The sequence below is a fragment of the Canis lupus genome, chromosome 2, assembly GCF_003254725.2.
Source record: "Canis lupus dingo isolate Sandy chromosome 2, ASM325472v2, whole genome shotgun sequence".
Classification (NCBI taxonomy): domain Eukaryota; kingdom Metazoa; phylum Chordata; class Mammalia; order Carnivora; family Canidae; genus Canis; species Canis lupus.
Genome location: NC_064244.1, coordinates 17,563,475 through 17,588,658, shown reverse-complemented (window position 1 = coordinate 17,588,658; position 25,184 = coordinate 17,563,475). Strand labels below are relative to the sequence as shown.

The window sequence follows — 25,184 nt, the reverse complement described above, 5'->3', positions numbered from 1 at the left end:
AATCCTCTATTGTCATCAAAATGGAATTTGGAGGAGAGCTCTGAGATAAACACACACCACCTTTAACCAGAAGTCTCGTTATATATTCATAGCCTCAGAAAAGGTATTGATGGAGCAGAGCTGGAGACAGATCCAGACTTGGGCAGTCACAGATGATCTATGGGAAGCTGCGTCAACTGAAGGAAGAAAGAAATCTAACAAAATCCTGATTTTAATAATAATAACAACTAATATTCATTTGACATTATCAGTGCCAGGTGCTGTACTTTTACATGGTCTCTCTCTTTTAATCCACACATAAAATAGGTACTAAATCATCATCTGCATTTCAGAGATAAGGACATGGAAGCTTACAAAGATCCAGTAAATTGACCAAGGTTATAAGTCTTGTGAATGACAGAGCCCAGGATTTAAATTTACATCTGCCTGAAACCTTTCTCTTAAATCCTGGGGCTGCTTGTTATATACTCTTCTGGCTGATTCCTGACCACCATGAATAGATTGGATCAAACTTCAATTTTGTGAATTAAATGTATGTTGGGAGGACAGGATATGCTGAGTGCAATTTTCCAGGTCTGTTGTTCTCTTCAAATGGCATTTAAAAATAAGAACAGCACCCTCTTAGGAACTGGTTGATAAGAACCAGTTTAAGTTCTACTTGAAGGCATCCCATCTATGATGTCTGATACCATCCCAAAGCACCCTATGCCTCCAGTATTCCCCTAGATTAGCCTTAATCTTTTTACACTTTCTTAAACTCTGAAGTCTAATAAGGAAGTTCAGATGGGGTATGCTATGTAGTTTCAAAGAGATAATGAGTTTCCAGAAGTTCTAACATAACAGGAAGCTGGGTTTCAAAATATTATGTTGATACGATAATTAATATTATATGTCAACCTGACAGGGTTGCCCAGGTAATTGATTTCACATAATTCCTAGAAGTGTCTGGGATGATGTTTCAGGATGAAACTAGCATTTGAATTAGTAGCCTGAGTAAAGCAGATGGTATCATAATGTGGGTGGGCCACATCTAGCCAGTTGAGGGCCTGAACAGAAAAAGGTGAAGGGGGAATAATTCACTCCTTCTGTTTGAGGATCTCTGAGCTGGGACATTGATCTTCTGCTACCTTTGGACTTGGACTAGAACTTATACCATCAGTTCTTCTGGTTCTAAGGCCTTTGGACTAGATGTCTTGGGACTTCTTGGTCCCATAGTCACATGAGCCAAGTTCTTATAATCAATGAATCAATCAGTCAATCAATCAATGTCTATCTATCATTTGTCTAAACTTTATCTATATATCTCCTACCAGTTCTGTTTCTCTGGAGAAATTGACTAATACAATTGGGTTGGCACCATTCCCATCATGGACTATGTGAATGATACCAGATTAAGACTTTCACTCTCATAAAGCCAGGACTCTTTACCAGCACTTATGGGGCCCCAACAAAGCTTCTCGTAAGGAGAAATACGGAAATGCCTTCAAGACTTCAAGGAAGCTCTGATCTAGGTGTTTGCAACGTACCTTTCACAGTAGGAATCTGAGACATGGCAATTATTTGAACAAAGGTGCTCAGTTCAGCAAGTGAGGCCCAGACATTAGGAGGTTTTTTCTTTTTCTTCATTTCGTCTTTAGAAGAGGAGGATTGTAAATAGAACAAGAGATCATGGGACACCTGGGTGGCTCAGCAGTTAAGCATCTACCTTTGGCTCAGGTCGTGATCCTGGAGTCCCCGGATTGAGTCCCCATGTCAGGCTTCCTGCATGGAGCCTGCTTCTCCCTCTGCCTGTGTCTCTGCCTCTCTCTCTCTGTCTCTCACGAATAAATAAATAAAATCTTAAAAAAAAAAAAAAAAAAGAACAAGAGATCAGAGCATGGCTCCCCATGATACCATTTTCTTCTTTCAGCACCTTATCCTCTTGACCATAACTTTTTCTTTTGTCGGTGGCTGAGCTTCCTACTTCTATACTAGTCCTCTTCTTCCCCAGCAGCAGGTCTGCTGGTCACATCCATTCTCTTTTATCCTTACAGGGATCACACAGTTCTAATCAATTTTTCCTCCTCTGGCTCATTCATTCAATTATGCATTTATTCATTCATCAGATATTTATTCAGCATCCACTCTATGCAAGGCACTGTGTGTGAAAACCAAGATATAGCAGTGACAAGAAGACATAGTCCTTCTTCCCGCAGACCTTAGGCGGCTATAGGAAAGACATATTTTAAACAAATGATTTCATAAAGAACTTTTAATTGTTATTAAAGAAAGTATAATGGAGGGATCCCTGGGTGGCGCAGCGGTTTGGCGCCTGCCTTTGGCCCAGGGCGCGATCCTGGAGACCCGGGATCGAATCCCACGTCGGGCTCCCGGTGCATGGAGCCCGCTTCTCCCTCTGCCTGTGTCTCTGCCTCTCTCTCTCTCTCTCTGTGACTATCATGAATAAATAAATAAAATCTTTAAAAAAAAAAAAAAAGAAAGTATAATGGAAAAAAAATAAAGAAAGTATAATGGAAGAAACTTCGAGGAGCTCATGAGGGTACATATTGAGGTCAGAGAAGGCTTGAGAAAGTTGAAAAGAATGGAATGAGTCAGAGTTCAGAGAAATTGATGACTGAAGGGCTGGGGGTGTGGGCAGGGAAGAGTGTGTGGGGAGACAGTACAGAAGCAAAAAGGCACAGAGTGAGCAAGGTGGAAGCTTGGGGGGGAGCCCGCCCCATTTCTTAGCTCCCAGTCTTTACAAACGCCCTGTTGAGACAATCTTTTTATTTTCCTTTCAGCTCTCCAAAGTTGAATTAAAAAGGAAATCCCTGGACGGAGTTATTTTTCTCATTGGATATAGTCCACTAAGAATGAAGTACTACCCTCTCCCACTAATCAGAGCTGAGCGGTCCCTTCACCCACACACAGAACACAGGACACACCCTGAACCACTATGTAGCATTGTTGTTTGGGGGTGGGCTGAGGTCTCCCACCAGGATGAGGGCCCAGGAGATCTGAGAATATATGTAGGTCATTGTATTTCACACAAGCTGTAACAGGAGCTTGCACAAAGCAGGTTCTAAACAGTTGCTGGCTGAACTGAATTATTGTGTGTTGAATTCAAGATTTTCTGGAAATTATTTCTGGAGCATTTACCATTAAGGGAACCATTTTTTCAGTATATGGTAGAGACCACTTCCACTTTCTAACATGAACTATTCTGGGATCATTTCTCCCAAACAGCCCTCTGTATTTCCTGCCCTATTTTGAACCAGAAGTTGGGATTTTAGCACCTCTTTGCCTCAAGGGTTTTGCACAGAGATAAGATAAACATATACGCCTCCACATCATGGGACAAGTAGGATAAAAACAAGGTATCACAAGGCACAGGTGATGAAGATTCTACTACGGCAGGGGGAACCATGGAAGGCTTTTAAAAGAAAGTGGTATTTGAGCTGGGCCTGAGGGAAAGGCAAACAAACAAAACAAAGTATAGGTTTGGCAGGCCAGGGGAGAAAGGGCCATTTTATCCTGAGAAAAGAGCGCAAATACTAGACCCTAGAGATGCTCAGGGTAAGAGAAGTGGCTGCAAGTGGCCTGGAGAAGGAGCCAAAGAAAGAGGCTGGAGAGGACTTTTCATGGAATCATACTGTAGAGCTTGTGTAATAATTGCAGTGATGACAGTCCATTTATTGTACTCATAGCTGTGCCAGCTGCCAAAACGCCATAAAGGCAGGTGATACCCCCATCTTGAAAATGAGAAGAAGGCTCAGAGGGCCCCATAAAATATCCTACGTGGGGCCAGCATTCTTTCCCCCAGGTCTGTCTGATTCGTATTATCACCACGGCCTCCTTTAAAGAACTCCAAAACCATCCTGGCTGGCAGTTTTAAAAAGTATTTCAAAGGGCCCTCTTTTAAAAATGATTTTTCCCTGTTGTACAAAATTATGCATATTTACTATAAAAATGTGGAAAATATTTTAAAAAGAAGGAAAAATCACCTATATTCCTACAACCAGTAAGGAACTATTACTACTTAATTATAGTGATATTTTTGCCATGAATATATTTGACATAATTATGATCCACATAACATTATGTACAAATGTGTAAAAATAACTTCTCTTATTATACAATGTGCCTAATAACTGGATAAATATTGGAAAGATCTCTTTCCATACTTAGAATAAAATCCACCAAATAATAAGTACTGAACAGTTTATTTTGTAGAATTCTTGTGAATGCCATTAGTTGAATCAATATAAATAGTGTTGAATCCTTCTCTTTGGCAATATTAGAGTCTAACAAATTTTTGAAATTCTCATTAGCATAAAGGATATTTAAAAGAGAAATTTCAGCACATAATTCTGAAATACCCATCAGTTGACACCAACACCCTAATCGTAAAAGCAGGCTAAAATGCTAACTCAGGATTCTATTTTTCTAAAAATATTCTAGAAATTGCAATGGTTTTGGTTTGCAGAAAAAAAAACATGTTTGAGGGTTATGTACCTTAATATTCTTTCATCTCAATTTACAAAGGATTAGTTCTTCGTTTTAGGAATAAGCAAATAAGACATTAAATTAAAAAGGAAAGAATTTCCAGTGTTTTAGACTGGTGCTGAAGATTCTGAACAAATATTAAATGTTGAATATGTCCTTTGTAATATTTGTGGCTAACCCCAGGAGGGCTGGGAAACAAGTGAAGTTGGGGTGTGGCTGGAGGATCAAGAAAGATGTTGTAAGAAGTTCCACTGTCTCCAATTCCCCCGGAAAGAGTATGGATGAAAAATACAGCTTTTTCCAATGTGAATTGTCAATGTGAATTGATTTCCCTATGGTTCTCCTGTTAACACTTAATGCTTCCCAGTGATCCCCACCTCTTTATGGTGCCCTTCTCCCCCCAAGTGTGGATGGGACATGTGATTCCCTTCTGACCAGTGAAACAGGAATTTATAAGGTCACCAACAGTCGCATGAGTTTGAAGGGCATCCTTCCACCAACAGAGTCTTTCAGAGAAACCCCAACCCTGCCCAAGACCTAGGCTGCAGCCCGATGAAGTTCCAAAACACAGAATACATGTCTCAGCCATGCCTGACCCACAGAAATTGTGAGATAATAAATGTGTCCTGTTGGGAGCCTAAATTTGTGTTAATCTGTTATGCAGAAATAGATGACTAATACACCTATTTACACAATGATTCACCCAGAGTGAGTCAGAAGCTAGTTGTGAAATTAAGTGGTCAGCAGACCTCTTCACATACCCACTCTCCATTTCTAGTAGCTTTTCCCTGTCTGAAAATGTCATTTCCAGAAACAGAAAAAGATGACAACACATATCATTTTTGTCTCAAGGGGTACCAGCATATGCATGTGGCACAAATGAACAGAAGACTTGGAGGCACGGACCTCACAGAGGTAGGAGCCCAAACCTCCAGGGACAGGCAGCCAGGGCTCCCACGGTGGCTTGGATGGTAACTAGTGTTTAAGCCCCTTCTTCTGTCTTTCTGTTCTTCCAACTTGAGTGGGGAGGCTCTTGGCCTCCCATTCCTTGGGTTGCTGGGGCCACCTGCATTCCAGACAGGACGCTCCCGTCAACATCCCCAGCAGACTTCCACTCAGATTCACCTTAGACCTGCAGCACCCCCCTCACTTTTAATGAGTCTGGAGAAGTGAGGAGTTTCAGTTGGGCACTTTGTTGCCTTGAACAAATGGAAGAAGGAAGGATGGACATGGGGTGGATGTTTAGCAAAGTCTGTCACTCAAAGCTTTGTTCCCACAAAAGGAACCATGGAAAGACAGGAAAAAGGGAGGGAGGAAATAAAAAGGGTGAAAACTAATGGCATGGAAAGCAATCTATAAATGAGGTATCAAAGCCAATGGGATGGTGAATGTTTGAAACGACTAATCAGATCCATTTCCAACAAGACTGGCACAAAATAATGAGTAAAAAGGATGAGCTTTAGAATCAGGGATATATAACATCCAAATTAGGTTAAAATCATAAAAAGAGATAACTACCTTTTAGGTGATCTAAAAGGTAAGAGAATACAGAGACTACCATCTTTTTTTTTTTTTTAATACATCATGTATTTTCTCTAGGTTTGTTTTTTGTTTTTACTAGTGATAATCTATGGCTTTTATAAAGAGAAGAAAAATATTGTTTGAAGTTGCACATAATGAAGCGTATGTTTTATTTAAGTCGGCTTCCAAGTCAAAGATGGCCTAAAGGTCTAAATTCAAACCAACTGACATATTCTAATTGTTGTCAACACAGTGAAATTGGCCGTGTCAGAGAATCAGAAGCCGTATTAGACAGTCCCTGCCCCATAGGGCTGCCTTCCCAGAGGGATATTCTGTTTTTCCTCTGAGAAATCACTTAGAGAACAAGGAGAATTTGTTTCAAATGCCTGGTAGGTAGTCCTGTTAAGTATCACATAAAAGTAATAAAGCCTAAGGTTCTGTTTGTTGTAAAGTATGGTCTTCCGCTTACATTTTCTTTTTTCCTCTGAGAAGTTTTGAGCTGCAAGGTTTTGGGGAAGAATTGGAAAATCAGAATGTAGCAGATGATTTCCTCGATGATGGGCTCTCATCTGCTTCCTTCACATATCCCGCCCATCCCACACTGTGCTGTAAAAGAAGCTTGCATTTACAAATAAAAACCAGGGAGCTCATTGCAACCCACGGATGCCTGGAGTAGAAGTACCAAAACTTCGATGTGGACGGGCCTGATTTCTGGTGACAACTACCAGCTGTGTGACACTGGCTAGTTCTGAAATGTACAGTGAGAAGTTCATTAGGTTCAATTGCTATAACACCAGAAAATATACATGAAGCTGCTTAGCACAGTGCCTAGGCGTAAAAGACACTCAAAAAGTGGTAATAAATATTATTATTATTATTTATTATTATTATTATTATTATTATTATTATTATTATTATTATTTAGGGTAGTGTCTTGGAAAAGGGGGAAGAAGACCATGTAAAGGGGCACATGGGGAGAAATGGGGCCCAGACTGGGCCCAGGCATAGCTTGGAACAGGAGGACCTCCTATTACAGCCAGAGCTGGCCCAACCGGGCTAGGCTGGATGCTGGAAGAGGCACACATGCAGCCCTCTGGCAGCTCAAAGCCTCCTTTCCTCATGAAGGTTGCTGGAAAATTGTTCCAATAAATATATACATCTGTGATGAAGAGGCAAGTGAATGATGATCCCTACAGTTGTACAATGCCCAACCTGCAACACTGTACAGGGCAGCCCTGAACTATCCCCACAAGATGGCTTTATCCTGGTTTCAGTCTCTTTAGTTGGTCCCATTTATTTTACGGTTCCTGCCGGGCCCCTTTAAAGTCTTTCTAGCTCAAGGCAGGGTACACATGTAAATACATTATAAAGAAGGGGACGCCCTGGTGGCTCAGCTGTTGAGCTTCTGCCTTTGGCCCAGCTCCTGATCCTGGAGTCCCGGGATCGAGTCCCACATCGGGCTCCCTGCATGGAGCCTGCTTCTCCCTCTGCCTGTGTCTCTGCCTCTCTCCTTCTGTGTCTCTCATGAATAAATAAATGAAATCTTTAAAAAAAAAAAAAATCTAAAGAAGTTTGAAGTGCAGGCGGTACCAAAAGGCAAAGAATCCGACCTGAAGGAAAGACCGGTCAGTCCCCAGCTTCTCTCCCACTTTCCCTCCCGCGGCAGCGCTGTCTGTCCGTCTAGACGCGACTGCATCAGATGAGCGTGGTCCCAGACGGGGCTGCCGGCTTCCTAACCATCAATCAGGACTAGATTAGCTCCTCTTGATGCCGCCGGCTAGCTAGCGTCTGGAACTCATTACCCTGCAGGTTGCTCCGGTTAGGGAAGGCCGGGGCGGCCAGCCCAGGGCGTGACCCTGGGGACCTGGGATCGAGTCCCGCGTCGGGCTCCCGGCACGGAGCCTGCTTCTCTCTCTGCCTGTGTCTCGGCCTCTCTCTCTCTCTCTCTCTCTCTCTCTCTCTCATGAAAAAATAGATAAAATTAAAAGAAAGAAAGAAAGGCCGGCCCGGGCTTGCTGGGCAAGCAGGCGGCCTGCGCCCCGCCCCCGGCCTTCAAGCTGCAGCCCCGAGTCGGGCGGAGGCGGCGACCGGGTCGTGCAGAGCCCCGCAGGCTGGGCCTGACTTGGAGCCTCCCTCCCGCCTCTGGCTGCGCCGCCTTGGCCGTGGGGCCGGGACGCGGACAGGAGCGCGGCTGGTGGCTGGCTGGGGCTGCAGCAAGCCGGGGGCCAGGTGGCGGCCCGAGGCCCTTCTGGGGGGGCGGGGTCGTGGGCTGTGGGAGCCGCGGCCAGTACCCGACCCGGAGCAGGCGGGGCTCGGCCTGCCCGCAGGTCAGTGAGGCGACAGCTGCAGCAGCTGCTGGCGGGGCAGGCCGGGGAGCCAGGGCCGCGGTCCCCAGCGAGGCCTAGCGCAGGCCCAAGGCTGCGCCTGTCGCCTGTCACCTGTCGGGGCGCCGGGTCGTGCGCTCTGTGGCCGTGGGACTGGGCTTCAGTCACCTCCCAACCGGCCCCTGAGCCACATCAGGCCGAGGCGCCCCCCCAGGAACCTTTTTTTTTTTGACATACAAATACAGGCTGTATTGGAGGATGGGGGGGCACAAGGGCCGTCAAGGGTCACGTCAGTCCTCTCTGCTCTGCTGCTCCCGCCGCACCTCGTTGGGCTCCAGGTCGCCGTCGTAGTCGTCCTCCCCCTCCCCTCCCCTCCCCTCCTCCCCCTCCCTTTCCCCTCTTCTCCCCCTCGCTTGTCCCCTCCCCCACCCCTCCTTCGGCGCTGCCTGACACCTTGAGCATCTGGGAGGCCGTGAAACCGACCTGCGGGTTGCATGTGGCCTGCACGCTGCGGCGGACCCGCGGCATCGCCCGGACGCTGGCCCCGTTGCCGAGCCGGACCGCGAAGCCCTTCCACGTTTGCCAGACAGCGCCAGCGGTCGCGGGGTCGCAGATCTGGGAGCAGAAGCCGTAGATGGCACGCGCGGTCAGGGCCGCCAGGCCTGCACTCCACGTCCGCCAAGTGCAAGCACATCTCCCGGGCGTGCTCCCCGCCAGCTCCCGGCCCCCCTGCCGGCCCCCCTGCCGGCCCCCCTCCCCGCTCCCCTGCCGGCTGCACGCGGACCCCGGCTCCGCTCACCCGAGAGCTCCGCAGGGCTGAACCCGAGCTGCGGCCTCTGGGAGCCTTTGCCTCCAGCTTCCCCGAGGGTCACGGCCCTCCCTGGGGACTGTCACCCCCTCTGGCTGCCAGGTTTCACATCCAGCGAGTGACGCAGGAGGAGACTAATTCTCCTGATTGCTTCCTCTTTGCATTTCCCCTGCCTCGGGCCTCCCTCACCCCACTGCCTCCACCCCCACCCTCACCCCCCCACCTTCCTCGGAGCTGAACCCAGAACCCGGACCCTCCCCTACATCCTTGAGCATCATGTACCCCGTGCCATTTACACGCGCTCTGTCCACTCTGAAATCGTGGGTCTGAACTCCTCTTACCTCTTGCACAATTTACCACTTGGTTCTTCCAGTCGTTGGTTGGCTCATAATTTGCCGAGAGCCTCCTGCGACCTCTTCCCCCGCAGACGCAGGGGCCAGAGTGTACGTGCTCCCGTGTGTTCCTGCTTCCATCTGCTACTGCCCAGCTGAGAACTCGACGCCTCCCACACGTGCTTTTCTCCTTGTTTGAAGACCTCTTTTTACAGATTTTCAAATGCCTTAAATCTTTTAAACCTCTGCACCTTATAAAATTAAGGCTTTATAAAGAGCTTACCTTTTCCACAAATCTTCACCTCTTGAGTGTGGCTACAACAGTTGGGGAATCAACTGGAAAGAATAAAGAAATCTTGACCTAACACTAAAGCCTTTACATTCAGCGAGGTGAAGTCGGTTGACCTAGATCTGTCCCTGAGAGAGGCAAGGGACTGTGAGAAATTCTAAGATTTTCTTAGATTTTGAGGAGCATTGGTAAATATTGATATTAAAAGTCAGGTTCGCTAGCCACTTTTATTTCACTTTCCTGAAAAATCTGCCAGACAGAAAGTTCTCATTTTTATTCACCTTCATTGTTACCCCCAGAGCAGCTCTCTCCATAGCAACTGAAAACTTCTCTGGGTTGAAATAATCCTCTCCAGCTCCCAGTGCACAGTCAAGGAATTTTAAAAACAAGAGGACTTTGTAACCGAAAAATACTCTGCGCGATTTAAAAGGCCACGGAGCTCCAGATAAATAATCATTTATCTTCCTTCTAACGGTAAGCACCGCATTCGGAAATGTTTGTCTCCTCTGCTGTCATTCTTTAAATGCTAAAATAAGAATCTTGAACTTTCTCTCTCTCTTTTAACTGTAAAAGTAATCCCAATTATCTATCTCTTCTTACTACCCCGCAGTCATTACTAGCCCATCGCCAGGCCAAGATCTGACATGAGATGCTGTTAACATTTTGCATTTTCCTTAAGCAGTCCATTGAAAAGATTAACTTTTTCTGCAGAAAGCTGATTGGCTTGGACACTGTCCCTCATGCCTTTAGTGACCATTGAGTATATGGATTTATCAGGGCTCTTGCAGTCTTGGAACTCTTGGGCTTTTCTGCTCGTTCGTACTTTGATTGGACTAAAGACTTAAAAAACGGCCACTGTTTTCTGGGCATGACTGTTTTCTTCTATTTACCCTTCCTTGACTATAACTATCTCATTCAATGTGATATGGGTAATTTATTGAAATGGATTTTCTGGGGGCACCTGGGTGCCTCAGTCCATGAAGCACCTGCCTTTAGCTCAGGTCATGATCTCAGGGGCCTGGGATCGAGCCCCGCATTGGGCTCCCTGCTCAGTGAGGAGTCTGCTTCTCCCTCTCCCTCCCTACCCCCACTGCTGCTCATTCTTTCTCTCTCTCTCACTCTCTCTCTCAAATAAATAAATAAAATATTTTTTAAAAGGAATGTATTTTCTGTTTATTTTTATTTACTTACTTGAGCGATGAGGACCACACAGCACTGGGGGTTCTACTGTAGGATGGGATAAAATGAGAGTACCTCTCATCTGGGTCCTCTGACTTGTACCATCTACAAGATGAAGAGAGAAACTTCTTCTTCCTAACTCTTTTCCTCTGTTTAGTTTAGAGGGAGGCAGTCTAACAAACTTCTTGGCTCTTCCTACAGTTTGAAAGTCTAGGGCCATGAGAGTTGCCTGCTGCTGGTGGTTATAAATGACCTACGGACCCCCTGCTGTCCAGAAACAGCTTGCCTTTGCAAATCAGCTTAGCCACCCAATTAATGAATCCTTTCAAACATGTTGCAGGCACAATAATTAAAGCCTTTATTTTTCCCCTTTACTACAGAAATTCCTCCGGTTACAAGTGTGCACCAACAGGCCACCCAACTCCCTCAGACACTGACTGAAGGTAAAGGAAGAGTAGAAATGTGCTTCTGGACAAAGCTTCCAGTATTTGGGGTGTCTTTGTTCCTCCTACTCAGCCTCGTTCCCTCTACTGAGACAGAGAGACCCTCGAACCAGGACAGCAGCAGCGCCTGGAGCCCAGGCCACCTGATGGAAATACTGCGAGCTCTCTCTGCTGGTGACCCCCCACCCCGGAACCATTCTGGAAGCCTCATCCAAACGTTGCTGGAGAAAACTGGCTGCCCACGGAGGACGAAGGCAATGCAAGGAGATTGCAGTCTGGTTAGTGCAATAGAATATGGGATCAGGTGCCAGGCAGGTTCAAAGAGGAGCAATGGATTCTCTTGCCATTTATTTCAGTAAAGCAAACTCTAATGCAGTACCCAAGTGGGCGGTGCATTGTGGTATAATAACTCCCATGGTCAGGATATAGGAAGCCATTCAGCATTCCAGGTATAGCATTTAAAAACACGGAGAAGTTCTTTTATTAAGATGGTAATGTTTATGAAAGCCTGTCTGCACCCCTGCCGCATGGTAAAGGGTATTAAGTTGCAAGTGTGAACTTTTAGTTCTCTCTTCTTTCTGATTAACTAAATTTTTTTTTTTTTTTTTTTTTTTTTTTTTTTTTTGTGGTTAGAGAGAACTTGTGCATCACTGGTTACACGCTATTCCTTTTTGAGAGTATAATGATAGTGACAAGATATTTGTCAAATGTTGAATTTTTAAGTACTTTATCCTGGATCTTGATTGGTGTTTTCTAGTATTTTACATGGTAGATCGCTAATGAATTGTGATAATCATCCTCTTAAAAATGACACATCTGAGGGGCGCCTGGGTGGCTTTTTTTTTTTTTTTTTCCACAGAAAGCTGAAAAATAATTTATTCCAGTAGATGGCAGAAATAAGAAAGTCATCCTGAAAATATACTTTGGTGTAATTCTGTTGGGACAGATATTCCCTCTGAACATGCTCTCCTACTGACTGCCTTGTCTTGTGACAGTTTTTAAACACTTTGCTGATTCCCATGTTGTGACCAGGCAGGAGTCATCTTCAAATTCACAGGTTCCAAGGAGAGAGCAATGTATTTCTCAGTCAGTTAGGCATCTGATTCTTGGTTTCGGCTCAGGTTATGATCTCAGGGGCTGTGAGATGGAGCCCTGTGTGGGTTCTCTCTCCCTCTCCCTCTGCCCCTCCTGCTCATGCTCTGTCTCTTTCTAAAATAAATAAATAAATAAATAAATAAATAAATAAATAAATAAATAAATAACTATTTTTTAAAAATGACACATCTGAACTGGGGAAGAGAAGTGTTGTAGACGGAGCTCAAATGAGGCCTATGGCTCCTGGGCCACGATTCCCAGCCTTACCTGTGGCTCTCAACCCTGTCCACACCTCAGCATTGCCTGGGCAGCTTTCACCAAATACCACACTGGGGCTTCTTCCTCCCTCCGTAGATAAGATTTAACTTGCCTGGGATGGAATTTTTTAAAAAGCCTCTACAGGCCTCTTCAATGTAAAATCTGTTTTAATGTAGAATCAGAATGTCTCCGTGAGGGCGGAGGGATCCACAGGGACAGCACCAGAGTCAGGAGCGTGTATTGTAAACGATAGCAAACAGGAACAAACGAAAACCCATTCACCATCCCTTTCCTGATGGATGAGACTTTTTTTTCAGAATGAACCTACAAATAAATGAATAAATAAATAAGAAAAGAAGCAAAAAAAAAAAAAAAAGAAGCAAATAACTGCCTCCAGAAAAAAAAAAAAATTGGCAGATTTTCTCAATCGTGCTTAGGTCTAGGGGAAACATTTCCTGGCCAAGTGTTTTGTTTTGTGTTTTTTGGTGTGTTTGTGTGTGTGTGTGTGTGTGTGTGTGTGTGGTTTTTTTTTTTCATGACAGAGGGTCTTACTAATAGAGAATTTTTCTCTGCTCTGTACAAACAATAAATAATTCAATAATTAGTGAAATTCCCAAGGGCTCCCAGAGAAAACATGTGTTATAATAGGCAACTCATCTGTGATGACATTAATTTATATATATAGCAACATAAGACTTCCCCATGGAAATAAGTAGGAGTCATATCTTATTAATGTCCTCTGAGAATTTGCTTCAGGGAAATGTTTTCCCCTAATGACATAAAGTGCCTTATTAAGGCTGATTGAATATTAGTCTAGCTAGCGAGAATGTAAACATGCAAAATTGTTCTGGTTTTTTTTGGGGGGGCAGGGCAGAGGTTGTTTTGTACTTTTTGTTTACTGTGACATTAATTTGGCCAACTTAGCTTCTGTCTAAGCTATGTCTTTGTCCCGGGAAGTGAAACACTTGTCTTTAATAGTCTCCTTGCTGCTGCTATTTCTCTGTGGAAAAGACTGTGGTTTAAAAAAAGAAAAAAAAAAAAAAAGCAAATTTCTACTTCACCTACTCAGAGGGCTACACTTCACCTGAATCACCTATAAGCAAGGATCCCAACGAAATCTCTCCATGTCATTCATAAAAAGCCAGGGAGAAACAGTGTCCTAGGGCTTTACAAACAACCGCAGTCTAGCACAGACCACAGGGCTTGAGCTTGTTGTTGAATCTCTCTTATGTCTTTTTAGGGACTTTTCCATTTAGAGGCAGGGTGTATATTAGAAATTCTCTGATAGGGGACACTTGGGTGACTCAGTGGTTGAGCGTCTGTCAGCTTTCAGCTCAGGTCATGGTCCCAGGACTGTGGGGTCGAGTCCTGCCTCAGGCTCCCCATATGGAACCTGCTTCTCCTCCCTCTGCTTATGTCTCTGCCTCTCTCTGTGTGTGTTTCTCATGAGTGAATAAATTTTAAAAATATTTTTTAAAAAAATTCTGTGGTAAAAAGAGGGCAGGTGGGGTGTAAGTTCCTATCCCTAAATGTCTGAAAAAAAAGAGGGAAGTGGGGAGAAAAAATGTTTGCAATTGTATTTTCAGACTTAGGTAAAAACTGAATGGGAGTGTGTGTGTACATAAATCAACCTGAAGTATCTGAAAGCACTGTGCATTTAAAAATAAATCCATTCAAGCTTTAGCCTTTGAAAATGGATAGTCTTGCCTGATCATGGCCCTTTTTTCTTTTTTTAATGAGAAGGATTAAAATGGAGTTTTAGTGAACTTAATGAGGGATTAAGTTAACTCTAAGAGAATGAATTCCACTTCAGTTATGGTGAGAACCATGAGCTTACATAGGTTGCAGACATGGTGAAGGGATAAGAACTTGGATGTCTGGAGTCAGCACGGGGCCCAAATCCTTGTTCTGGTACCTTCTAGTTGATAGGGGTTAGCTCAAGTTTTATCTTAACTTTTTGATCTAACAAATTTTTCTTATTACCCTAAGATTTATCTCTGTCAGTCAGAAATGCCACAGAATTTGGTCTAGATCCACAAAAAGCCAGTGTCTGCCATCAGCCAACATCCTTCCAACTCTTGGTTTGTCTGGAAAAGGAAGAAATGTAATTTCCCTTTTATAGTCGACACAATCCCCCAAAAAGACCTTACAAAAATCTTAGAACTTGAAAAAATCCAGTGGATTTATCTATAACCCAAAATCAAATTAAAGTATCTTTGGATTTAAAATCTTTAAAGTTTATCCTACAAGTCTGATAACTGTCCCATTAATGTAGAAGTAAGATTTCATATCGCTTTTTGTCAGTAAAGCTTTCTTAGCGTTAGCAATGAACAAAACTGAATGAAGCAACTGGGGAAGATGATCTGATTTGGCTAAAGGAATCCAGAATCTGTGTTTTTACCCCCCAAAACCTTGTGCTTCCACCTGACAAGATTCAAAAAAATCGATGGATTATTCCTGAATGAGTCCATTCTTCTTTAACAAAGACTCATTTCACCAGACGGATGACGGATCTGAATGCCTATGGGGTGGAAGTATTTGCAAAATTTTACTAAATATTCTCTCCCCAACACAACTTAGCCACTCCTAAGATCCCTAACAACTAAAACAAATCTAGTGACAATGAGTTGGAAAGTCCAATCCCCCACCAATCCCCATAGTGCTTCTTGTAATGTCAAAGTCTGTTAGCCCCTCTGATGATCCCTATAATTGTCTCCTCAAGCCACTGCCTTCCATACAAAAATAACTTCTTAAGAGTCAAATATCCTAAAAAGGCAGAAAAATTTCAGCTCACAGACATTTGATTCACAACTGAGCTTTATTTGAGCAAGCCTCAAAAAATTAAAGCAAGGTTTAGGCAACTTCTGTTCATTCAAGATGAAGGAAATTTCTAGTTAGACAAAATGAGATGCTCCACAGCTATTTAAAAATTTTCAGTTACAAATCAATTTACCTTCCATGTTATATGCTTTTCACAAACTGTATCTTACCCTATCCTCTGTTGCCCCAGGCCACATCCCTCCTACCCCAATCCTAGAAGGGTATGTTGAGAAGGAACCACAAATAGAGAGGGATCTTGGGCACCTCTAATGGGATGAAATGTGGCTGCATACTCTTGTGTGTGGTCAAGCAAACCCTGGCCACATGTGTCTGGTCTGGTGGCCTCATGGAAGTCCCACTTCTCGTGTCACTGGCACTCTTTTTTCCAACCTACCCAGCCTCTTCAAACAACCTGAGCAGAACTTGAAAGTCTGTCAGAAGGAACTCCTTCACTCTTCTAGTTGTACTATGTTCTCATTGATTTATATTACAGGCTTACCTATCTTTTGGTCTCCTAATTGACCTCTTTTTCTATCAAAGAGGAGGGAGAGAAAATTACTAGTTGAAGGGGCTGCACATGAAGTACATAGGTGGGTCTGTAGCTTAGTTCTTCAAGGCACAAAATGAAGGGATAAGAGAATAAAAGCCTATCTTTGGTGGGGGGTGAGGGGATTAAGATTGGGCCACCACTGTTAGCCTTGTGACCTTAGGTACATTACCCTTTCTTAGACTTGCTTTTCACATGTGCTACAGATATAACTTTCTCATAGAAAGAAGACATAATTCATGCTGGATTCTGTGCAGTGTCCTTGCATACTGCATAGAAATGTACCCGTTATTCACTATGCATTAAATAAATGGGTAATTGGTAGTCTCGGTGCTTAACATTATGCAGAAATATTTGGTGGGTTATCAAATAGGCTGGAGATATTTTGTTTTTCCATTTTAAAAAATGGAATAAGGGACACCTGGGTGGCTCATTGGTTGAGCGTCTGCCTTAGGCTCAGGGTGCAATCCCAGAGTCCTGGGATCGAGTTCCGCATCGTGCTCCCTGCGGGGAGCCTGCTTCTCCCTCTGCCTATGTCTCTGCCTCTCTCTGTGGCTCTCACGAATACATAAATTAAATATTTTTTTAAAATAATGAACTAATATTCTTACCATCAAAAAATTTGTTATCTGACATTTTTTCCAGAACCAGTTAGATCTATTTACTGAGGAATACCTTAGTACCTAAGGTGTTTAGCACTGTCCTGGGCACATGGCTTCCAATAAAGGATAGCTAACACTATCAATAGTTTGGTTTCAGGAGGTTATATGTTACAAAGAATGGCTTTATTATCCTGATTCGCCTGCTTGAGTCTTGGCATCAGCCCTGCCAACAGCTACCAACCCATGCACTTTTCTTGTGGGCTAATCAAGAAACAAAAGGGCTGGGTTGGTTTTAGTGGTGGAGCTTAATGGTCACAGTGAGTTAGTCTTGTTGGGAAGCCCGGGTCCTTCCGTTTGCTGAGTTCTTATCCCAGTACACTTGAACCAGAGAGAACAGAATCCATATGGCTTGTGAAGAATGTGATTAGTGCTTTGTTTTAGAGACAGATGACATGTTTCTTCCTGACTCAGATAGTGTGTCCCAGGTTACTCAGTGGGACACACAGCACATATGGAATTAGGATACCTGAAACTTCCACCTCAGAGAATAGATTAAAAGATGTGATAGTAAGTTGTCCCATAGTGGGAAAAATCCCTCTGGGGCTCAGGACAGGCATCCCCGCATGCCTTCACTCTGAAACTGGTACTGTGCAGTGGGACGCTCCTGGGATCCTAGGAGAATTTTTAGGAGCTCCTCACTGTCTTAAGTAAGACTATTCCTGTCTTGCCAGGAGAGCTTCCACTCCACAACCCCGTGTGTATCTTTTTCTCATTGTCCCATCACATTACCCAAAACACCTTCTGCCTCATAAACTTCCCGGATGAGACTTGCCGGGCATCTGGCTGTGGGTGTGAAACAAATGAAGCATCATGGAAGTATTTTTAGCAATTCTCTTAGGTAGGATAAAGGCGAGGCAGATGGCGTTCATTCATTCCATTTCACGCCTTGTAATTGCCAGGCATTGTGCTAGATGCTGAGGATAGAACTGTGCACAGACAAAACCTGGCCCTAATGGACCACTTATTCTCAAGGGAAAAGACAAACGTGGAGAGAAAGTAATTATAGAACACTAGTGCCACAAAGAAAATAAACATGCTATGTGCTGGGGCTGCCACTAGCTCCATGTGACTGTTGGGCACTCGATACATGGCTTGTCTGAATTGAGACATGCTGGGAAGTGTAAAGTACACTCCAGATTTTGAAGGCTTAGCATGGCAAAAAGAATGTCAAGTAGCTAATAAGTAATTTTTTAAATGGTGATGACATGTTGAAGTGATCATATCTTGCACATGTGTTTCAATAAGGTGCATTATAGTCAATATATTATTAAAATTAATTTCACTTTTTAAAATGAGGCTACTGGAAAATTTAAAGGGATGCATGGCTCACCTCTGTAGCTTGGGTCATGTTTCCATAGAACAGTGCTACAGTGCCACACTGGAGAACATGGGGCAGGGGTTGGGGCTTTCTACTTTAGATACGGTGCTCGGGAAGGCATCTCCAAGGGGGTGTCACTCTCAGCTGAGATCTGAGAAATGAGGGGAAAGAAGATCTGAAAGGTGGTAGGAAAGGGCTTGGTGGGACAGATGGAAAAGGTCAGTGAGAGAGGTAGGGGGAGGTTAGGATGAGGTAAGGGAGGTAGGTAAGCAAGAGCCAGACCAAAGAGAAAGCTGTATGGAGCTTGGATTTCATTCTAAATGCAATGAGGCATTACCTTAAAAGCCAAAGAGTCAACTGGTTTTAGTCAAGCCAGCAAATAGACAATTGGAGATCGGAGGACTACTGTCAGGGAATAAGGCATCACTGAGGTATCAAAGTCCAACCAGGACTGTCTTATCTGAAGCTGAGTGTTGGGCCTGCCCCCATGCCTCCTATTTATAAAATAATAGGCAGTGGCGATCCGGTGGTCGTTAGTGTTCCAGGACTATCCGCTAAACTTTGTCTCTACTTTTGTTTTATTTTTTGTTTTCGGAACAGTGCTTTGAACCAGATGCCCTATTACTAATAGCTGGAGGAGATTTTGAGGAGCAGCTCCAAGAGGAAGTGGTCCAGAGAGTTTCTCTTCTCCTCCTCTATTATATTATTCATCAGGAAGAGATCTGTTCTTCCAAGCTCAACATGAGTAATAAAGAGTATAAATTTTACCTACACAGCCTCCTCAGCCTCAGGCAGGACGAAGACTCCTATTTCCTTTCACAGAACGAGACAGAAGATATCTTGGCACTCACCAGGCGGTACTTTGACACTTCTAGAAGCCAGGTAAGAAGGGGGAAGGTGCCAACTGGCTTTGGTGCTGAGATACGGTCTGAGAGCCTCGTTTTCTGTCACTTATTTATTCCTAAGACAGTCAAAGGCTTCTAAGAGAGGTATTTGTGGGTTTCAGTTATGGGGTGGTAAGTGATGTCATTTAAAATTCTGAGTATGAAAGGGGGAGATGTGATGAGTAATTATTGTAAAATAAGTTCCAGCCAGAAGGTGGGTGGGTGGGTGGGTGGGCAGGAAAGCCAGGTGACAGGGCAGCTCTCTTCTCCCGAACACGAAAGTGAATGATTCACAGCTCCTGATCATTCTCCAAGGACTGACCCATGGTGGGGAGGGCACTGTGCCTATTTGCCTTGCCTTCTGGCCAGGGAAAAAGAAGGCAGTACCATTTGAGAGAGATGAATTTATCATTAGTTAACAGCTTGCAAAAAGCATTATTCATGACCGTCAGCACAGACAGTATCTCTTCTGCAGCTTTTGATTCGTGCTGCTTATGTTCAAGGGATCTCTCGAAGTGGTTTTCTCCTCTCGGGGCTCCCACCGTGAGGACATGGGCTCCTGGTCCCTTCTGGCCTTCATTACCGTTCCAGCAAAAGCTGGCCTTTCAATTACCTTTATCAGCTTTGCAGTGGGGAGTTTGAGCAGATAAAGTGCTCTGAACATAAAAAAAAAAAAAAAAAAAAAAAAAAAAAAAAAAAGAAAAGAAAGAAAGAAAAGTTTTTAAAGCCACATTTTCTTAAAGAACTAATTGAGCAGCCTCTGGCACATTTTGAAGAGTATTGTGAAACGTGATTTTTTTTTCTCTTGAATTTTTCATTGACCTGTGTCTTTGAGCTGCTCTAACAAAAATACCATTGACTGAGTGGCTTATAGGCAATAGAAATTTCTCATAGTTTAGGAGGCTGGAAGTCCAAGATCAAGGCACTGGGCAGATTTGATATCTAGTGAGAGCCCCCATCCTGGTTCATAAGAGGGATGGTTCCCTCTTACGAGAGTTTCACCTCTGGCAGAAGGGGTTGGGAAGCTCTGCAGGGTCTCTCTTATAGGGCATCAATCCCATTCATGAGGGCTCTATCCTCATGACCCAATCACCTCCCAAAGGCTCCATCTCATAATACCATCACAGTAGGTGGTAGGATTTCAACATGAATTTGGGGCAGGAGAGGACACAGACATTCAAGCAATAGTGACATGTACAGGTGAATTTGATTTTTGACCTCCATTCTGGCTCCTGGGAACCCATAGGTATCTGTGCAATCATGCTGTGGCCTACCAGCCAGCAAACATAACCTCCAGTTTGCCATAAAAATGTTAATTTCTCTTGTGCTTGGCACACAGATGGAAAGACCGTTTTCCTAAGGGCTGTGTGAGCATCACTTTGGTAACTCTCATTTCATGAGTCTCAAAATAGGGCCATATTTTTGTTTCTACTTCCAATTGAGAAAATGGGTTCCTTTCTGGAATTCAGTTTCTTCTTAAATAAGGAAATAGGCCCACATATAATTTTTTCAGTGCAACATCTATATGATACAAGATCGGTTCAAATTAGCCAACAGGATTTTAGTCATCCCATCTGTTACTGCGTTTTGATGCAGATTAAATGGGAATGAAAACCCAGCACTTAAAAGCAGATGGTGTGTATATATTCAACGCAGATTTCTGGTTATCCAACACATACTGCAAATACCTGGGCTTCCAAGTATATGTGAGATTAAACATTCCTAGAACAGAATAAAATAACTCAGTATTATGTGTCGACCTACTTTCTCCATCTATTCAGTCAAGGATTCGGATCTCTTGTTGAGTTGCAACCCTTGCTAAGCCTTAGACCAGTTGTCTCCGGAGGCTGGCACTGTCATCCTTTAGCCCATACACGTGGGCTGGAATGCCCTTAGGAATCATTAGTCAGTCAAGCCAGTCTTTTACAGGAGGCTGGGCATCTCAGTGGAGGATGCCGCTCTCTCTGACTAGAGAGTGTGAGGTCACAGAAGGTGCTGGTTGACCAGGCCCACTACTACCAGCATCTCTAGTTCTTGGTCTGCACAGTATTCAGTCTCCATATGTAAAGCCCTAACAGCTGCTCCAGGTGGGCCTTAATCAGCTCACCAGGATGCAGCTCTACACAGTAGTGCCCTAATCTGGCCACCCTCCCTAGTGGACCAGAATGTAAATATCCCTCCATTCCTTCCTTTTTTTTTTTTTTGTCCAACTACTGTTTTATCTCCTTGACTCAGTCTCTTGCTTCCACCTCTCTCTGTTCTTTCTACTGTTTGCTGTTTCCATGATAAATAAACAAGGATCTGTATAGACTTCTCCACTAGCCCTGACTCTTATAATGGAGGCGTAGTGGATGGTGTTGCCATCATACAGTTGGCAAACCCAGAAACCTCAGCCATGTTTAATTTTTTGGACTCCTTCACATTTTCTTCCAAGTCCTTTGTAATATTTCTTAAGTACTTCCGCTTCTTTTCATCTCAAGTGCTACCATCTTAGGTCAAGAAGTATCTTGGATTAATCAGTAACTTCTTAACTAGATTTCCTGCTCTTAAATTGAGCCCTGGCAATTTATTTACTATTTTGCCACCAGAGTGATATTTCTATAACCTATCTTACTGTATTATTCTTTTGTTTATAACATTAATGGCTCCAGAGGAGCCATTCCCTTAGGGGGAGTTTTCATCACACTTTATATAAGGCTCTTGTCACCTCTTCAGCCTACTGTTTATCAGATGCACTACTAGACACTGGGACCAACAATAATAGTGCCAAAGATTAGCAGACCATGTCCTAAATGTACCAGCTACTATATTAAGAATTTCTCACGCATTAGCTTATCTAATCTTAATAACCTTTGTGGTGGGCAGCATTGTCCTTTTCTGCTGATAAAAAATATGAAGGTTAGCAAAGTTAATCATTTTGCCCAAGGTTACTCAGTTACAAATAGCAGAGCTAATATTAAAGCCTTTTCTGTCTGTCCTAAGCACTATGTAATGGAACTGGCTTTGATGGTATGAAAGTCCCATCACCATCCTCCGTTTCCATTTATTTCCATGTACAAGGGGAAGAGTACTTAAGAGCATAGGCTTTGGAGTCAGATGTGCATGCACACTGAGACTCTGTTATTGGCCAGGTGATCTGTGTAAAGAGTATCCACTGCACAGAGCTCTGGGAGAATGAAAAGAGGACATAACGTAATGGATTTCTCATAGTGTCTGGCACATAACAGGGACTCAATAAACGGTTGGATGAGTGAATGATATGCTAGTGGAATGCAAGGCAAGATTCTTGCTTTTCAGATGCTCATGATTCAATTGAAGAAAATTGATGTACACGTGGAAAAGATCCTAGGTCCTATGGGAGTTCAAAGTACACAGACTGTGCTAGCTCTGATTTGCACTTAGCATGCATTGATCTTGAGAAGAAAGGCAAGGGTGAAAAGAGGATGAAGTCAAGGGCGGGAATATAGATGTGAAAGTCATTACACTGAGGGCTGTACTTGAAGCTGGAGAGAAACAATTCACCAACTGGAAGGTCATGAGCAGCAAGAGATCTTCTTGGAGAAAACACATCTCTGAGGGAGTAATGAGCAATGTTAGGTAAATAAGCATCCGTAGGATGGGAGCTAGAAAATCCAGTGTTGGGAGGATAAAAGAAATGGGTATTTTCCAAACAGAATTCTGAGACTAGAGAATGATGGTCATCATGTTCCTACAAACAATTCAGACCTCTTCAAGGTGAAGAACTATTTCTTGTCTTTTGGAGGAAATCCTAGAGATACTTGAATCACAATAACTTCAGAGGTTCAAACTTTCCTCTTTCTGGTTTATCTGATTTCAGTGTATGGAAACCAAAACGCTGCAGGAAAAGTCTGGAATACTGAGCAGTGATGGTGCTGATGAGAACACACTTCCTCAGCTGGCAGTGACAATCATCGCTTTGTCCCTCCAAGGAGTTTGTCTGGGCCAAAGAAACTTGCCTTCCCCAGACTATTTCACGGAATATATTTTCAGTTTTTTGAATAGGACAACTACTCTCCACGTCTCGGGTAAGGGTGCTTTTCATGAATTTCACTGCCAAGTCATACCTACTAAATGAATTGAATTATTTGTTGTTGTTGTTGTTGTTGTTGTTGTTGTTGTTTTGGTGTCAAGTTGTATAAATTCTTTATATATTTTGGGCATCAACCCTTTATCAGATTTTCATTTACAATTATCTTCTCTTATTCAGTAGGTTGTCTTCGAGTTTTGTTGTTTCTTTTGAAGTGCAGAAGCTTTTTATTTTGATAAAATCCCAATAGTTTATTTTTGCTTTTATTTCCCTTGCCCCAGGAGACATTTCTAGAAAGATGTTGCTATGACCAATGTCAGAGAAATGACTACCTGTGCTCTCTTTTAGGATTTTTATGATTTTCGATCTCACATTTATTTCCTTAATCCATTTTGAGTTTATTTTTGGGTATGGTATAAGCTAGTTTCATTCTTTTGCATATAGCTGCCCAGTTTTTCCAAGACCATTTTTCCTATTGCGTGTCTCTTGCCTCCTTTGTCAAAGAGTAATTGACCATATAATCATGGGTTTGCTTTGGGGCTTTCTAATCTGTTCTATTGATCTAAGTGTTCATTTTAGTGCCATTACCATTTTGATTACTATAGCTTTGTAAGTATAACTTGAAATCTTGGATTGTGATCCCTCCAGTTTTGTTTTTCTTTTTCAAGATTGTTTTGGCTATTCAGGGTCTTCAGTAATTCCATAAAAATTTTAGGATTGCTTGTTCCAATTCTGTGAAAAATCCTTTGATAGGCATTGCATTAAATCTATATACACATTTTCATAATATTTGTTCTTCCAGTCCATGACCATGGAATATCTTTCCATTTGTTTGTGTCATTTTCAATTTCATTCACCAACATTTTATAGTTTCAGAGTACAGGTCCTTCACCTCCTTGGTTAAATAAATTTATTCCTAGGTATTTTATTATTTCTGGTGCAATTGTAAATAGGGCTACTTTCTTAATTTCTCTTTCTACTGTTTTTTTATTAGTATATAGAAATGCAACAGATTTCGTATAGTGATTTTGTATCCTGCAACCTTACTGAATTCATTTACCAGTTCTAGTTTTTTGGTGGCGTCTTTAGGGTTTCTATATATATAATCTAATCTGCAAATAGTGAAAGTTTTACTTCTTCCTTACCAATTTGGAAGGCTTTTATTCCTTTTTCTTATCTGATAGCTGTGCTAGGACTTCCAGCACTATGTCAAATAAGTGGTGAGAGAGGATATCCTTATCTCATTCCTGACCTGACGGAAAGCTCTCAGTTTTTACCAAGTAAGGATAATGTTAGCTGTGAGTTTTTAAATATATGGCTGTTATTATGTTGAGGTATGTTCCCTCTAAGCCTACTTTGTTAAGGGATTTTTATCATGAGTGGATGTTGTTCCTTGTCAAATGCTTTTTCTGCAGCTATTGAAAAGATTACATGGTTTTTATTCTTGCTCTTGTTGATGTGATATATCACATTGACTGCTTTGCAAATATTGAACCACCCTTGCATCCCAGGAATAAAGCCCACTTGATCATGATTTTTTTTAAAGATTTATTTATTTTAGAAGGAGTGAGTGTGCGTGTGCAAGCAGGGAGAAGGGTAGAAGGAGAGGGAGAGAATCTCAAGCAGACTCCCTGCTGAGCATGGAGCCATACTTGGGGCTCAATCTCAGGACCCTGAGACTGTGACCTGAGCCAAAGCCAAGAGTTAGACATTCAACCAACTGAGCCACCCAGGTGCCTCAGTAAATGATTTTTTAAATGTATTGTTGGAATCAGTGTGCTAATATTTTGTTGAGGATTTTTGCATCTATGTTCATCAGAGATACCAGCCTCTAGTTCTTTTTTTCTTTGTGGTGTCTTTATCTGGTTTTGGCATTAGGGTAATGCTGGCCTCATAGAATGAATTTGGAAGATTTCCTTCCTCTTCTAGTTTCTGGAATAGTTTGAGAAAAATAGATGTTAACCCCTCTTTAAGTGTTTGGTAGACTTGCCCTGTGAGGTTGTCTGGTCCTGGAAATTTATCTATTATTTTTGGTTGTCCAGTTTGTTGCCATATTATGATTTTTCATAATATTCTCTTAAAATCCTTCATATTTCTTTGGTGTTGGTTGTTATTTCTTCTCTTTTGTTGCTGATTTTGTCAATTTGAATATGATCCCTCTTTTTTTTTTA

At 42.9% G+C, this 25,184-nt stretch overlaps 1 protein-coding gene across 3 annotated transcripts in view; it reads left to right on the top strand.

The window, feature by feature from the left end:
* The first annotated feature begins 10,088 nt into the window (after positions 1 to 10,088).
* SLC39A12 (solute carrier family 39 member 12) overlaps positions 10,089 to 25,184 on the top strand; it is a 73,311-nt gene continuing 58,215 nt past the window's right edge. For all 3 annotated transcript variants that reach the window (XM_025445368.3, XM_025445367.3, XM_025445364.3), the window contains exons 1-4: positions 10,089 to 10,233; positions 11,319 to 11,659; positions 18,682 to 18,963; positions 22,804 to 23,011. In XM_025445368.3, the coding sequence (XP_025301153.1) occupies positions 11,399 to 11,659; positions 18,682 to 18,963; positions 22,804 to 23,011 (751 nt within the window). In that variant the 5' untranslated portion in view covers positions 10,089 to 10,233; positions 11,319 to 11,398. The remainder of the gene's footprint in view (positions 10,234 to 11,318; positions 11,660 to 18,681; positions 18,964 to 22,803; positions 23,012 to 25,184) is intronic.